The sequence below is a fragment of the Physella acuta genome, unplaced genomic scaffold, assembly GCF_028476545.2.
Source record: "Physella acuta isolate Inbredline_101_S28 unplaced genomic scaffold, ASM2847654v3 ptg000006l, whole genome shotgun sequence".
Classification (NCBI taxonomy): domain Eukaryota; kingdom Metazoa; phylum Mollusca; class Gastropoda; family Physidae; genus Physella; species Physella acuta.
In genome coordinates, this window is record NW_026731526.1 from 386,344 (window position 1) to 401,871 (window position 15,528).

The following is a 15,528-nucleotide window of genomic DNA, read 5'->3' on the forward strand; positions in this document are numbered from 1 at the left end:
CCCTGTGTTACGGTTTGTATGAGAAATTTATTTTTTTCTGGCTTGCTTTTAGCCAATGGTAACTGTATTTAGTATTTAATATTTGTTTTTAATCTATTACTTAGTTTTTTCCTTATTCTACCTATCGAACTGAACAATAAGAATACGTTAGTTAAATCTTTGTTTACCAAGCTAACTCATAAAATTTACTTAGACTTACCCCCCACATTCTTGACTATCTCAAAAGTGTAACTTGTAGTGGCTTAAACGAAACGAAACCTCCTATGCAAATACGAGTTATTGACTCATTAATTTAAGCTATTTGCTCACCTGTATAATTGTGTTATCAATAAAAACACTAAGATTTCAGCCGAGCTAAATATGGACTTGTTGGAATTCACGATTTTATACATAGTTCAGTACTTAGAATTGTTAACACTAATTTAGTTAGTGTCCTACCATTCTAGAAAAAAAAATATTTTCAAAAATATTCAAGAAAATCATTCTACAAGAATGATCTTTAAATATTTCGTAAAATCATTAAATTATCATTTCTATACAGATATTGCCAAGCCTACAAGTGCCATATTTGAAAGCAACATTATTCATACATCCTGATTCAAATAAATCAAAGTAATAAACACAACGTTTAAATGAAATATTTTTCATTTTAATTTTGTTCTCTTGATAATAAAATAAAACCGACACATCGGATATTCCAATTTTTTATACCATTGACGTCATTCCTCACCGCTGTTCAACAACAACAACACTCACTTCAAACAACATTTCATGGCACATCAGCTTAGAGTTTGGTTGACATCTCCTGACTGTAAATATTTCTCATGGGAAGGTTTGGGTTAATAAGTTAGAAGTTAGTTACAAAGGTTTTAGGCTTGAAGTAGATACTGGGATTTATCGGAGGACAGTGTTGATGTCTTTGCAGTTCTGATAGACGGCAAACTGAAATGAGAGTATGGAAGTAATTAATGTGTTTTATCGAGATTTAGTTCATCTTTCTAGACCTAACTTCGTAAAAGCTGCTGTTTATTTGTAAGACTATTCATTACAAGCTGTAAAAACATGAGACAGTTAAAGAATAGTGCAACAAGGTAATTATTTTACCGTTAATAAATTATAAAATGTCAAAACCAATGGACACTAGCGTTAACACATAAATAAAATAACAATAAAACTTACGTCATCGATGATGCCAATGAAGTGGTTGTTGGGACCTCTACCGAGCTGGATACCACATTTGTTGACAGCGATACGGGCTGTGGGAGATAGGGCAGTAGAGGTACCATCTCAAGACTCAGCTGTCTTTATACCCACACTCACATACATACACATTTATATATATATATATATATATATATATATATATATATATATATATATATATATATATATATATATATATATATATATCAAGAAAGAGAAAGAGAGTGGGGGGAGATAGAGAAAAAACGAAAAAAAATATTAAGACAACAGAAGTGTGTTCAACTGAATCGACGGAAAAGTACTAGTGTTTAATGAAACAGAAAAAGGCTTATATTTCTAAATGGGTGGAGTGTGGTAGAGAGAGGAGAAATCAAGACAGGGTGTAGTATATAGTATAAGTCAGGTGTGGTTCTCAAGATAAGTTATAGCCGAGATCAGGTGAAACAGGTAGTCAGCTACAGGTGAAGGATGAGGTACCTGTCTCTGATTTGGAGATCCTGTTGAAGTTGGCAGTCTGCGAGACGGTGTTGGAGGAGGTCAAGGAGTTGACCTGTCCGTAGACGGCGGTGCTGCCGAAGATGACGATCAGTTCCATGATTTCGTTGGCGTTCTGTGGACCAACAAGGCATAGGGTGACGTTAATACATGCTGCGTTGTTGTGTTTGTTAGTAAAGCAAATTATGTTCGTCAAAATTAGATTCTTCCAATTTAAGCAACGTTAACTTTCATATACTTGTCATGCTGTTAACCTTCTGCCTACAACATAATTCCCAAACTAACTGTTCTATAGAATTATATATATATATATATATATATATATATATATATATATATATATATATATATATATATAAAATGTATCATAGCTATCATAATAGCGTAGCTTAAATTTTGCATTCAAGGAACTAAAACTCTCAAATATTAGTCAAGGTGTCAATTGTTCTATTCAAGTAACAGAGCTCTCATAAATCTGTTAAAGGGGACAAAAATGTTTTACATCATATTTTTCTGTATTAGGAACAGTAACGCTCATATATCTGTGGAAGTAACTAACACATTTTTCAGTGCTTATTTCTATTCAAGCTACAGTAAGTCTCAAATATCTGTGGAGGTACCTAACATGTTTTTCATGCTTATTTCTATTCAAGCTACAGAAAGTCTCAAATATCAGCACAAGTACTCACCCTTTTGTCCATTAGCGCGGAGGTGGTGATGGTCGTGAGGTCAGTGGTGACAAACATGGCGGTGACGACACGGTTGGTTGATGACGTAGCGGCCACGGAGAAACGGATGGTGTCAGGACACAGGGCGCAGTAGTTGTTGGAGAGGATGTCGTACTCCTTGTTGAACTCGGGGTTCTAGGATAGGAAATAAGCAACGTTAGATGTTGGGTATCGGAAACATGTACAGGGTGATGGTTGGGTACCGGTAATATGTACAGGGTTATGGTTGGGTACCGGAAATATGTACAGGGTGATGGTTGGGTACTGAACTATATACAGTGTGATGGTTGGGTACCAGAAATATGTACAGGGTGATGGTTGGGTAACGGAAATATGTATAGGGTAATGGTTGCGTAACGGAAATATGTACAGTGTGATGGTTGGGTACCGGAAACATGCACAGGGTGATGGTTGGGTACCGGAAATATGTACAGGGTGATGGTTGGGTACCGGAAATATGTATAGGTTGGTGGTCGGGAAACATACACAGGCGATGGTTGAGTACCGGAAATATGCAGAGGGTGAGGGTTGGGTGCCGGAAAAATGTACAGGGTTACAGTTGGTTACATGGAGAGTCAACAACATTAGATGTTTATGTAACAAAATATGTACAGAGTAATAGATGGTTAACTTATTAAGGTTTGTATGTAAAAGTCAATAATAGATTAGAACTTCTAGGTTATATGGCATCATAATAGGGTTTGCACATTCAGTTGTGATTGGGACTAATTAGTACATTGTCTAAGGTAACAGTTTGGATTAAGACAAGAGTATACGTTAGGAATAGGGTTAATATATATGGAACTAGTTAAATGCCCATGTTTTCCTTAAGGACCTACGTGGTCTAGTTGAAGACTGCCAGCCCTAAAGACGCTACGCATAAAACTTACATCCAGTCTGAATCGGATCCTGAAAGCCACATTGAGGCCCATGTCCATGTTGTTGAAGTAATAGTAATAGGTGAAGGGCTTGACCATGCTAGAGGTGAAGGTCAGGGCATCGTTGCTGTAGGCGACCTCCTGGGAGAAGGAGTACACGTCAAGGTCGGCGTTGAGCCTCTCGCTGAAGACTCTCCTGCTGCCTCCGTTGAAGTTGGCGCTGAAGACGGCGTTACAGGTTGATGCTGGATCTAGCGAGAACAACAAGGAACGTGTGATGTTAAGGTTATTATCTGTGTTGGGTAGCTGGTAACCTTTGAAACAAAAGGAAAGGCATGATGTTATATTTATGATTGGTGATGAGTAGCTGTAAAATTTGGAAACAAAAAGTAAGGCGGGATGCTATGTTATGATTTGTGTAGGGAAATGTGAAATATCCACTAATTCCTGTAACAACAACAAAATAGAATATTGAGTAATGAAAATTAAAAATTTTCAATAACTAACTTATAAACATTATATATATATATATATATATATATATATATATATATATATATATATATATATATATATATATATATATATATATATATATATATATATGTGTGTGTGTGTGTGTGTGTGCATGTGTGTGCAACAGTCACTAATTGACCTCTTATCGTGTCTTAATCTCTAAGATATTACAGTAAGTTAATCCTTATTAATCTTTAATCGTCTCAACTCACTTGGGCCCAGGTAGTCTCTGTCGTTCAGTGTGGTTGTGTAGCAACGGTCAGTAGCGGAGAAGTCCAGAGAACATTTGGTTTGGTTCCAGAATGTTCCACGGGCAACTTGCAGAGACTCCCCATTGAACATGAACCTAAGGTAAAATTACACTCGTAACATAGCCGCCTATTAAAGCTTTATTTATGTACATGGAACTATTGGAACATTAATAGCAGTACATGTAGGAGCGTACTTATTCAAACTACTAATTGCGAACATTAAATATCCTATTCATGCAGTTGGTTTTAACATTAACCAATTCACCTCTTGAAATTAAACCTATTTAGACATATAATATCTGCTTTTTTTTACACATTTAATAGCTGCAACCAGTCTCTTTCTGTGTCAATGAAATTGTTCTGGCCAGTGAAACGCCCATGAGTCCACTCAGCTCAGATGGGTTTTAGGCTTGCGTTACGGAAAGTAAAGGCAGTGGGAGTGGGGGTAGTGCTAACAACAAAATCACTTCATGTTCCGATGGCACTGAAACAGGTGAACTCAACTTCACCTGCCCCATGGCCCGCGAGGACCGAAAGTGCACTCTACATTATGTAATGTTTTACATACCTTGCTTATGTTTTACTTTTTACGTTATTTGATCATAGATCCACTACATATTGTGAATGTCCACTTCTCGTTCATTATATATTACTCTGGCTCTCGTGTTCGCAAAATGTGATCAGTACCGAAAGGAATCTAAGACCACATACATGAGAAAAACGTTATGAGAAAATCTGAACGTACTTGCATGGGTTTCCAACAGGGTCAGGGGCGTATCCAGCACAAGCGGCAGGCCCTGAGGTCAAGATCATTGTAAAACAGTGTTTGAAATCAAGCATTGATTTTAAAATCATGCATGGTAAAGATGTTTAAAATGATCCTGCGTAGGCTTTATCTTAGCTGATGTATACCAATAAAACCCTAGAAAACTTCCAGAATCAATATATTAAGATTTCGATATATTTAAAAAACAATTATCTCTTAATGCCAAACGAGAGAAAAGGTAGCCATCATTTAATGCCCGACGCATCATATTGTAAACAGAATCACATGTCACTCACACAAAAAATCTAGTAGTACAAAACACCCCAAAACGTAGATAGTAAATCTGTTATTTTAAAAACTATGTTATTTAAATTGCGAGGTTTTAGAATCAGCTCTATTCTGATTACTTCACAGTGTGTGTGTGTGTGTGTGTGTGTGTGTGTGTGTGTGTGTGTGTGTGTGTGTGTGTGTGTGTGTGTGTGATAAGACAGTACTCACCTACAGGTCCCTGCCTGCTGACCTCACATTCGAATCTGCCGGTAAAGTCACAAGCGGCCATCTTCTCGGCGGCGGAGACAGTAACACACAGTCTGGACACGTTGTTGAAAACTTGGCCTGAATAGTTAGAGAAAGGTTAAAAACTAGAACTAAAACATTGAATAATAGATTGAAAACTAGGACCGGAACATTACGTAATAGATTGAAAACTAGAACTGAAGCGCTTAAAGCATACCTCAATAATAACGTAATTAATAAAAACATTAGGTGATTTGAAATTCTAAACGTCATAATACAAATGTCTTTGGCCAAAGGTTAATGCCCAAATGTCTTTATCGAAACGTAAATGCCCAAATATTTTTGTCCGAAGGTAAATTCCCAATGTTGCTTATTGCAAAAGTCCAATAGTCTGTCGAAATGATCAGACTGAAGTCTATGCCTACTTGTCACTGTCCAAATAAACAGTGTCCAAATTCATCAGCCAACGTTCAAATTTTAAATGTATTACAGGTGTCGATGTCGACGTTTTAAGTGATCTAAAAACACATTAAATCTTTTAACTCGCCTATTGGGCAGTTCATCTCGTAGAGTTTTCCGTTGGCACACTCAAAGTACTTGTTGCAGCACCTGCCACTGGGGTACCTCGTTCCTCTTGGTGTCCCAGCATTACACACGGCTGGAAGCAAACAAAACACGGGCTGGAACTAAGTGACACAAGGGAAATACAAGGGAAATAACCACCATTGTCTTGTTACCTGCCCTTGTTGAGTGGCACTTACCATAGGAGCACTTGACGAAGTCGATAAAGTTGCACTGAGCACCGTCCCAGAAGGTTCCAGAAGGACACATTTTCCTGATGGGGGTCAGGTCTGGCATGCACTGGTAGAAAGAGTCGCAGTACTGGGGGTCAAAGTCGAACCCGTAGCCGCCCTCAAACAGACACTGGCTGCACACTGCGGGGATGGTTGAGAAAATGTCAGAGGTTTTTTAATCGGTTGGTTAAAAGCTACAGATTATGTATTTATTTATTGCAAGCAACATTTGGCCAGAGTATTTATATTATTTGATGTGAAGCTCAGTTATCTTTTTATCGCTCTTATTATACAGATTTTGCCAGAACTGGCAACTTCAGAAATCTTAAAGAGGTACAGACTGTTAAAAAGCCGTCATCTTCCATAGTATAATCTGATGTTTAAATAAAAATCTAAGAGGCGAATTTTTAATATATTATATTATCATTTAATGTGAAAAAAAACGATAGAGTTAAATATATAAATTTAAAACTCTTTTTAAAAAATTAAAAAATACAACACGTTTAAAGAGCACTTACATCCGGTTGGTTTTTGTGTTGGTGGTCGGGGTGTTGATGTGGTGGTGGTCGTCGTGGTAGTTGTTGTGGTGGTGCTAGTGGTTGTAGGGGTTGTGGTGCTGATTGCCGGACACAGGGCTAGGATGACCTTGGCGAGCTCTGCGGCCAGATACCTGTAGCTCTTTGGGTTTGTTGTGCTGAAGGGGTCTGTTATGGTAGCATTAACACTGCCAGTGCCAAAGTAAAGCTCTTCGTAGTCGACATCGTTCTTTCCCTGGAAATGGTAAAATCATATGCGTTAAAACAACTGCTTAAATAGTAAGTATATTGTATCTATATTTTAATAGCTCTATTGCACTGATTATACACGAAATTGTATGATAATCACTCCCGCTTTCTAATTTTGATATAAATTCAATTTAAATAAATATATTTGACAGAGCCAATTAAAACAGTCGTGACTATTTTACTATTTAGGTTTTACACCCAAGACACGCTCACCTTTAAAACTATGACGTAAGGGTTCCAGCCAAGGCCTTTAACTCTGTTGTAACTAGTTAGAGCCTGCGTCCTTCTGGAAACCGACCCAGATCCTTGAGTTGACAAGATGACCAGCCTGTTGTTGGCGTATGCTGGGGTAGTTTGTACCATTTCCAGACCTCTGAAGGTCCAGGAGCCAGCCTGGAATGCGCAAAATTTTGAAAGATAAAATATTGAACTTGGACGTTAAAACTTGACCGTGAGTACTAAAATAAAAACTTACATTGGAGCTCAGTAAAAGGTTATCCAGGTTGTTTCTTGCGTTAGCTGGGGTTGTCCCTATTGGTATAACGGTCGTCTGGGGGTCGGAGCTACTGTAGCCAAAGGCTCCGATCCTGTAATGATAGATGTAAATTGTAGATTTGATAGCAAAGTTTTATGCTGATACAAACAATACTGAGTGTGTTATTGCAGGATAAAAGCACTTATTAAATTTAACATTAGCTCCCACAGACAGATCTTATGGTTTTGAACAATGTTTCTCATTTGTCGTTTTTTACTTTCAAGTAGATCTAAATAATCGTATTCTTTAGCGACTGAATATTAAAACTTAACTATATAAAAACTTCAATTTATATAATTAAAGAGCTTCTGCTCGAACCTAAAGGTGTTTGACGTAGCAATCAGCTGATCCGACAAGGCTGTGTTGAGAGCACTTCTCAATAAATCAAATTTGTCGTTATCTGTAGGGGTATCACTAGAGGACGCGGCGAACTTGGCGTTCTCGGACTGGTCGATGAGGAAAACAATTTCTCCATTTTGGCAGACTGTAAGATTAACCGATTTTAGAAATTATACAATTAATTTTCTATAGTTTTTTGAAATATGAGAAAAACTAAATCTATTTTATTTTGTTGCACAACAGAACTGACGGCATAAAGTTACCTTAGGGTAAGGACGTATTAGCTTTTCTCAAAAGCTGTACTGTAAATTCTTAATTTTACTTTAAATCCTAATAAAGATCGGCCATTTTTTGTCATTGCCATTTTAAATTTTACGATTGCTCATTGATTTAGTAGCCTACTGCTGCCAGTAAACTATTGGATGACCTGTCTTCAGATCTTGCTATATCAAAATTAGCCATTCCCTTACAAATGTGTACACTACAATAGTTTAAATAAGTCGTTTTACCTTGGGCTAGGGATGTTGCCGCGATGCAGGCGAACGTTAGGATGTGCAGGAGATGCATCTCGGTCTGAAAGGTCCCACAAGATAATTAATTTTTTACATTATTAAAATGGAAAATACAATATATATCGGTATAATAATTTAAAAACTTAATGATTTCTAATAGATTAGAAACTGAAAAAAATATTTTTTCAACCCTTTTAATATTATACATTTAGTTGTACATGATTAAAATGGAAAATATGATATAAGCAGAAAATAATTTAAATACTTCAGTGATTTTCTAGTAGATTAGGAAAAAATGTATTTCTAGCCCTTTTAAAATTATAAATGATCCTTTTAAAATATATGTTTACTAATTGCTCAAATACTACTTTTATTTTCCTTATGAAAATATAGGTATTTTAACTTTATTTCTTGAAAACAAATTATTTTTAAGGTGTTTTCCACGGTTATGTTGTTTTCAGATCGTATGTAAAACAAAGTTAAAACATAATGTACCCCCGCAGATGTAACGTAAAGTTACAAAGTATTCCAAAATAATAAATGAAGACAACTTATCCGTGCATTTTTATACAAGCTTACACAACACCATGTTTTATCGCATTAAACGCAAATATTAATAGGCCTACTCTTTGTTAATTTATTGCGAAAATATTTCTTCAACAAAATGAAAAATAAATTCTTTATTGTCCTCATTTTGTTGAAATTAGTGGATCACACAAATCCAACAATACAGATAAACAGAGTAGTAGTTGAAAACAATTTATGTGTATTTCTAATTATATTATTTTCATTATAGCTTGTGTCACAAAAGAATTATTTTATTTTATTTACTTAAATTTCTTTAGATTAGCATAGAATATGACCGATTTTTAGTTATATTTTTGGCATTAAAAGAACACATTGTTTACAACTTATAGATTGAATAACGTAACTACTTACTTTGGATTGTATCCGATTTAGAAAATGAGTTATTGAACTAAATTTAATAAAACTTTCAAAATAAAATATATCTTTAACTTATTAACTAGATTTAAGAAATTCACTTGTAAAATCCTTCTATTTTTCTGATAGTTCTTATTGGACTTGGTGCCCAAAAGTTCCACGCTAGCTTAAAGAGACCAGGCCCAAATTAAGCTTTATATACGACCTACCCTGTTTACCCTAAGTGAACCTGGGCTTACAACATATGCATAATACACCGCACCAAAACTACTTACAATACTTTAAGGTGCGCACGTACAAACACTCACCCACTCGTTATCAAAACAATCCACCGGTCGTGTCCCCTTTTCACAGCTCGAGTTGCCGTTCGCGAATTTATACGTGGGTGCTCTTCTCTTGGTATTTACATAATGTTTTTCCTTAAGGGGGATAATCTGCACGATTTTTGATTCTTGCAAGTGTCCTCATAAGTCATCAAATGGATACAATATTAAGAGCAAAAATTCTAAATTAACATGCACACATGAACTATGTAATTTTTAAAAATAAGTTGGCTAAATCATTTCACACAATATTAAATGTATGTTAAAATTAGTCGGGCTCTCGGCTCTTTAGGCTGTATGTTTTTTAAATGCATTTTTATTGATGTCTCAACAATAATTTTTCGAATAAATTTATTTTCAGTGACCCTTTTGTTAGCTAAGTGATTATAATGTGTGTAAAAAAAAAAAATAAGATGGTTTATTTATTTAATTGGAATTTATGCATATACAATGTTGTCAGTAAAGCAAACAAAATTGATGGAAGCTTTTGATAAAGTCCCAGAATGAAGAATTTACAAAACAGCGCTGTGATTGTGATGCATGAGCTAAAAATGGAGAAATGAACTTGCAGAATTACACAAAATTTCAACCAAGATTTATTTTTCTACTGTTCATTATTTGCAGTTTAAATTAGCATGTATGTCTACTCATTTTCTTTAAGATTTATTTCTTAAAAACTATTTTCATTATAAAAACCTAGGCCTACCACATGTAGTTATCAGGTAAATTGTATTCAAATTAAGGATTTAATGCCCTTTTCTGTTATTTTTCATTATGCGCTTGATTTTACATGTGAAAATGATAAAAGAATGTATATTTAATGCTTAGAATGACAGAGTGAATTTAATGTACATTATTTAAAATATAATAATTTTCTGGTTTCTACTATGATCTGACCAGGATACAAGTGCATTTGTTTGAGCTGTAATTGACTTACTTGAAATAAATATTGTCTTTTCAAAAATTAAAAAAAAAAAATTATAATGTGTGTTAAATTTATAAGCTAATTTATCAGTTAAAATAAAAATATATTCGTTGTTTTCACATGTTAAAATAATCATTTATTTCATCTGCTAATTTTATTATATTATGTATTTTCTTGAATGTAATAGAAAACAAAATTTGTTAAAGTCCTGTAATTTAATAAAAAGCGTTATCCTTTACATCGTTTTTATTAACACGTTTTTATTAACTCAGCTTCGCGTGGATGTGTTTGTTGTTAAAATTGACATCGAAAATTAGCCCACTTCTGATTGCTCTATAGATCTGAAATTTGGCATGCAGGTTACTTTCGCCTAACAATTTCAGATGCAATCATAAAAACTAGCAATTAGAGACCGTAATTAGTTTAATTTAATTACGCCCAAAGGACCATAAAATTGAGGACATGATTTCTAAAGATACCGACAAGACTGGAGGCTTGTTGACACAGTTACTTCGGCCCCAATCGATGTGAGCGCGCTGGCCGTGATCGTATAGTGGTTAGTACTTCGCGTTGTGGCCGCGACAACCCAGGTTCGAATCCTGGTCGCTCAAGATTTTTTTAGTCCGTGTATTTATAAACACTTAGTCAATTCATACTTAATCAAGTCATTAGATAAAGTAGAAAATAAACTATATAAAAAACTTTTTTAAAAAACACGTTTTTCATGTGTAGCAACGGACTAAAAAGGAGAAAATAAAATACTTAAAAAAAACTTTTTAAAAAACCACGTTTTTCTTGTGGACTAAAAAGTAGAAAATAAATTTTCATACATTTGATGACAAAAAACGTGGGTACGTTCACCATCAAATTTCCCGACCCATCTGCCCGACCCACGTTTTTTGTCATCAAATGTATGAAAATTTATTTTCTACTTTTTAGTCCACAAGAAAAACGTGGTTTTTTAAAAAGTTTTTTTTAAGTATTTTATTTTGATTACTTATCTTCAATTCACATAAAATATTGCATACACTTTAAGAACCGCTGAGACCTAACTGGGAATATAAATTAAGTCCACCCATAAAAACCCACAGTCCAGCCAGGGCCTAACCCCAGAACCATGTTTAATTACCCCCCACCCCCCCCCCCCCCGGGAAGCCATGCCACCCCCACCCTTAGAACGAATGTTTGAAGACCTACCCATTCACAACCTGTTTGTTCCTCTTACCTCCCAGTCTACGTGTGATAGAATGGCCTGCGTGATGTCAAACAGCAATTAGAAAAGATGGTTGACTGTGGGGTGACAACCACCCCTTAACCCCCCCCCCCCTCCCCCCACCCCACGTCTTAGATTTCATACTAGAGATGTGGGAGTAGAACAAGAAAAAAAATTGTTGCAATAGACAGCATAATGTACACAAAATGTGTGTATAGTGAGGGGAGTGTCTGTTTGGTTTTGACGACATGAAAGACTGCAGTCCTGAACTTTGAACAGATATCTTTATATGGGCATAATTTTTATACTGCAAATAGAATTAAACCTAGTCCATACTAAAGTATCTTTTCCTGTAATATATTTAGAAATATATTTATTATTTTTTATTCTTATTTTTGTTTTTAGATGTAGTTTCATAAATGTATTCAAAAGTATATATAAACTTTTAGTGGTTTTTCATTGTTTAATTTTTTTCTGTTCTAAACTATATAATGAAATCTATAATAATAATATATAGTTAAACAATAAATCCATAGTTAATGCTGGGGGGAGGGGTTGGGAGGGGCGATCAGACATTGTTTACGGCAATAAATTATTGTAAACAGTATGGCATTACGTGACTGTAAAGGCATGGTGGACTGAGGACATGGTGGTGAAAAGCCTACCTATCTATTCCTACTTAGATCTATATCTTAAGTCGAAATGACGAAGTGGATGTCTGTCAGTGGTAGAGTTTGCTGTCAAATTGTGTGTCTCAGTTTTGATAAATTTTGTTGTCAAATCGCGTGTCAGTTTTGATAAAATTTGCTGGCAAATCGTGTGTGTCAGCTTTGATAAAATTTGCTGGCAAATCGTGTGTGTCAGCTTTGATAAAGTTTGTTGTCAAATCGTGTGTCTCAACTTTGATAAACTTTGCTGTTAAATCGTGTGTCTCAACTTTGATAAACTTTGCTGTCAAATCGTGTGTCTCAACTTTGATAAACTTTGCTGTCAAATCGTGTGTTTCATTTTTGATAAACTTTGCTGTCAAATCGTGTGTCTCATTTTTGATAAACTTTGTTGTCAAATCGTGTGTCTCAGTTTTGGTAAAGTTAAAGTTTGTTGTCAAATCGTGTTTTATTTTTGATAAAGTTTGTTGTCAAATCGTGTGTCTCAGTTTTGGTAAAGTTAAAGTTTGTTGTCAAATCGTGTTTTATTTTTGATAAAGTTTGTTGTCAAATCGTGTGTCTCAGTTTTGGTAAAGTTAAAGTTTGTTGTCAAATCGTGTTTTATTTTTGATAAAGTTTGTTGTCAAATCGTGTGTCTCAGTTTTGATAAAGTTAAAGTTTGTTGTCAAATCGTGTGTCTCATTTTCGATAAAGTTAAAATTTGTTGTCAAATCGTGTGTCTCAGTTTTGATAAAGTTAAAGTTTGTTGTCAAATCGTGTGTCTCATTTTCGATAAAGTTAAAATTTGTTGTCAAATCGTGTGTCTCAGTTTTGATAAAGTTTGTTGTCAAATCGTGTGTCTCAGTTTTTTTATCAATTTCTGCTGCAGAAATCTCAGCTAAATTCATTCCAACACAAAAATATTTAATTTGCAAAATATGAAATGCAATATATGATTCTCTTAAAGATACCTGCATCTTATTTAATAAAAAAGAAGGGACATTGCAATATTTAAGTTAGATTGCATCAGATCCCTGTATCCAGCAATGAAAAGGGAGGTAACAAGATTAAGTAGAAAGAAGCATTCACTGGATCAACCAACCAAGCTGTTGGCCTATTTGCGAGTATTTTTTTACCTGAGAGCCGCCCATTGACTCTAATAAAAGAAAGATATTTTTAGTTGCTGACCGGGTTGTAAAACAAAGATAATTTAATTAAAAAGAATGTAAAGGGAAAAACATGATCCTAATTTGATAATGATGTAAAGTAAACAAAAAAGATTTTCTAAAAAGCAGAATTTCGTATTTAGCACTGTAATTAATTAGTAAATATTGCGTGTCCACCCTTTAGTTTCTTAATTGTGTTTATAGATTTTACTTAACCTTCTAATTAAAAGCAAACAATTTCTATTGTTAATTGTTTTTACCTAGTTCCCTTTCTATAGAACAAAACGTAAAAATGTCGTTTATTGAAACGTTTGACAATCGATGACCTAGACTGTTTAACATTGACCGGGGGAGTGGGGTCGTCACGAAGTAAAGAAGTAGAGTTCAAATTTTTCTTGACCTCAGCGTATGAAAGTGTGGTCAGCACTTTGCCCTGCCGCCTTTACTTTCCGTTACATGAGTTAGGCACCTATCAGAGTAGCCTATCCATCTACAGTTTAGTCCACGGCTTCCCCGACAAAATATTTTTGATCCCACCTAGTCTTTGAAGGTAGGGGGGATTTTGAAAATGTTATCTTTTTTTTTTATTTGCTGAAGCAATGTTAATTATAAAATGTGATAACATTTTTTTTAAATTTAAGAATTGCAATTTATCTTGATAAAGATGGCGAAACGACTTTATAATAAGGCTTTTGCGTCTTGCCTGAATAACCTTTTAACTTTCTAGAACACGAACATAGAACACCTGGGACAAGGGTCTTCTGCACCTGAGTGTTGGATGAGTCATTAAGGGCAGGTGGGACAGGTAGATCTTAAGTGAAATGTAGGTAGTTAGAGGGATGAGTGGTGGGGTATCAGGTACGGTCGTCTGTGTGGCGGACGGTGTGTGGTTGACGGTGTGTGGTGGACGGTGTGTGATGGAGGGTGTGTGGTAGGTGTGGTGATAAGAGGTGATAGATTGGGAAATGTAAGGAGATATTTGAGTTTGTGTGTGGCGTGTTAGGCGGTGTGTTTGTGGTGTGTAAGGTAGTGTTAGGTGTTGTGATAGTGGTGCGCAAGATGAGTGTAAGGTGGGGTGTTGGTGGTGTGTAAGTTGGGGTGTTAGTGGTGTGTAAGGTGGGGTGTTTTGGTGTTAGTGGTGTGTTCGTAGTGTTAGGTGGGGTTTTAGTGGTTTGTTAGGTAGGGCGTTCAGTGGTGTTTGGGAGGAGAGGCTACATAGAGTGGAATAAAAGGTTGGATGGGATATGGGACATGTGAACGAAAGGTAGAAGGGTATATTATGATTTGGTTGACTATTATTATGTTATATGGGAAGATCGATTGGGCGTTCAATACTGTTGGCAAATATACTTATCTTAGAGATAATGTGTAGGGTTTTCTGAGGTCGACGTGTGTTGTGAACTGTGAGGTGATGTATGTCAATGTATTAATGTTTTGAACGATTTGCGACCGGTTCAATCTGTTCTACAGTTTTGAAATGCAAATGTGGCCTAAAGAGCCAAAAGCCCGACTAGTTTTATATTTACCGCTCCACTGAGAGGTGGGCTGAAGTCACTCCACCCCTACCCCACCCCCACCCTCACACACACTTGACTTGGTCTGCTTCTAAATTGGTTTTTTTTTCAACTCAACCCCCTCACCCAGTGTGAAGAAAGAACGTGAGGTATAGTTGTCTAGACTGTGTTCAGTTGGTAGAGCTTCTTAAAATATATTTCAGCGACAAACGATTTTTGAGAAATCGGAAATTGATTTAATTAAATCTTCTGGTTACTGGAAATGGCTCAAATATTGTTCAAAGCTATGTTTAAGTTTTTAAACTTACGATTGAAATTTCATCACTTAGTAGAAAGTCTGGAAGAAACACTGGATGCATTGCAAATATAAAGCCCTGGTTAATAAGGTATAGTCTAAGTAGGGCATTATCCTTTTGTTTGTATAAATATATATTTAAACTGACAATACAACACAATAGTATCAATAGACGAATAGAGATC

At 35.4% G+C, this 15,528-nt stretch overlaps 1 protein-coding gene across 1 annotated transcript; it reads right to left on the reverse strand.

Moving 5' to 3' along the window:
* Positions 1-627: 627 nt before the first annotated feature.
* On the reverse strand, positions 628-9,650 carry LOC131939756 (uncharacterized). The gene is made up of 16 exons (XM_059298275.1): positions 9,569-9,650; positions 8,316-8,379; positions 7,786-7,951; positions 7,408-7,519; positions 7,146-7,325; positions 6,666-6,918; positions 6,115-6,288; positions 5,901-6,011; positions 5,336-5,452; positions 4,817-4,868; positions 4,033-4,166; positions 3,317-3,555; positions 2,388-2,561; positions 1,681-1,813; positions 1,180-1,256; positions 628-942 (listed from the first exon to the last, which is right to left on the reverse strand). The coding sequence occupies exons 2-16, from the start codon at positions 8,371-8,373 to the stop codon at positions 895-897; spliced, it is 2,028 nt and encodes a 675-aa protein (XP_059154258.1). The 5' UTR covers positions 8,374-8,379; positions 9,569-9,650; the 3' UTR covers positions 628-894.
* Positions 9,651-15,528: the final 5,878 nt, after the last annotated feature.

Bases quoted from the DNA above. Each gene is read 5' to 3' on its own strand.
- LOC131939756 (XM_059298275.1), bottom strand. From the start codon at position 8,373: ATGCATCTCCTGCACATCCTAACGTTCGCCTGCATCGCGGCAACATCC. The intron at 7,326-7,407 runs GTAAGTTTTTAT...TGCGCATTCCAG, and splicing joins ACCTTTTACTGAGCTCCAAT to GCTGGCTCCTGGACCTTCAG. The intron at 3,556-4,032 runs GTGAGTTGAGAC...TGTTCTCGCTAG, and splicing joins CAGAGACTACCTGGGCCCAA to ATCCAGCATCAACCTGTAAC.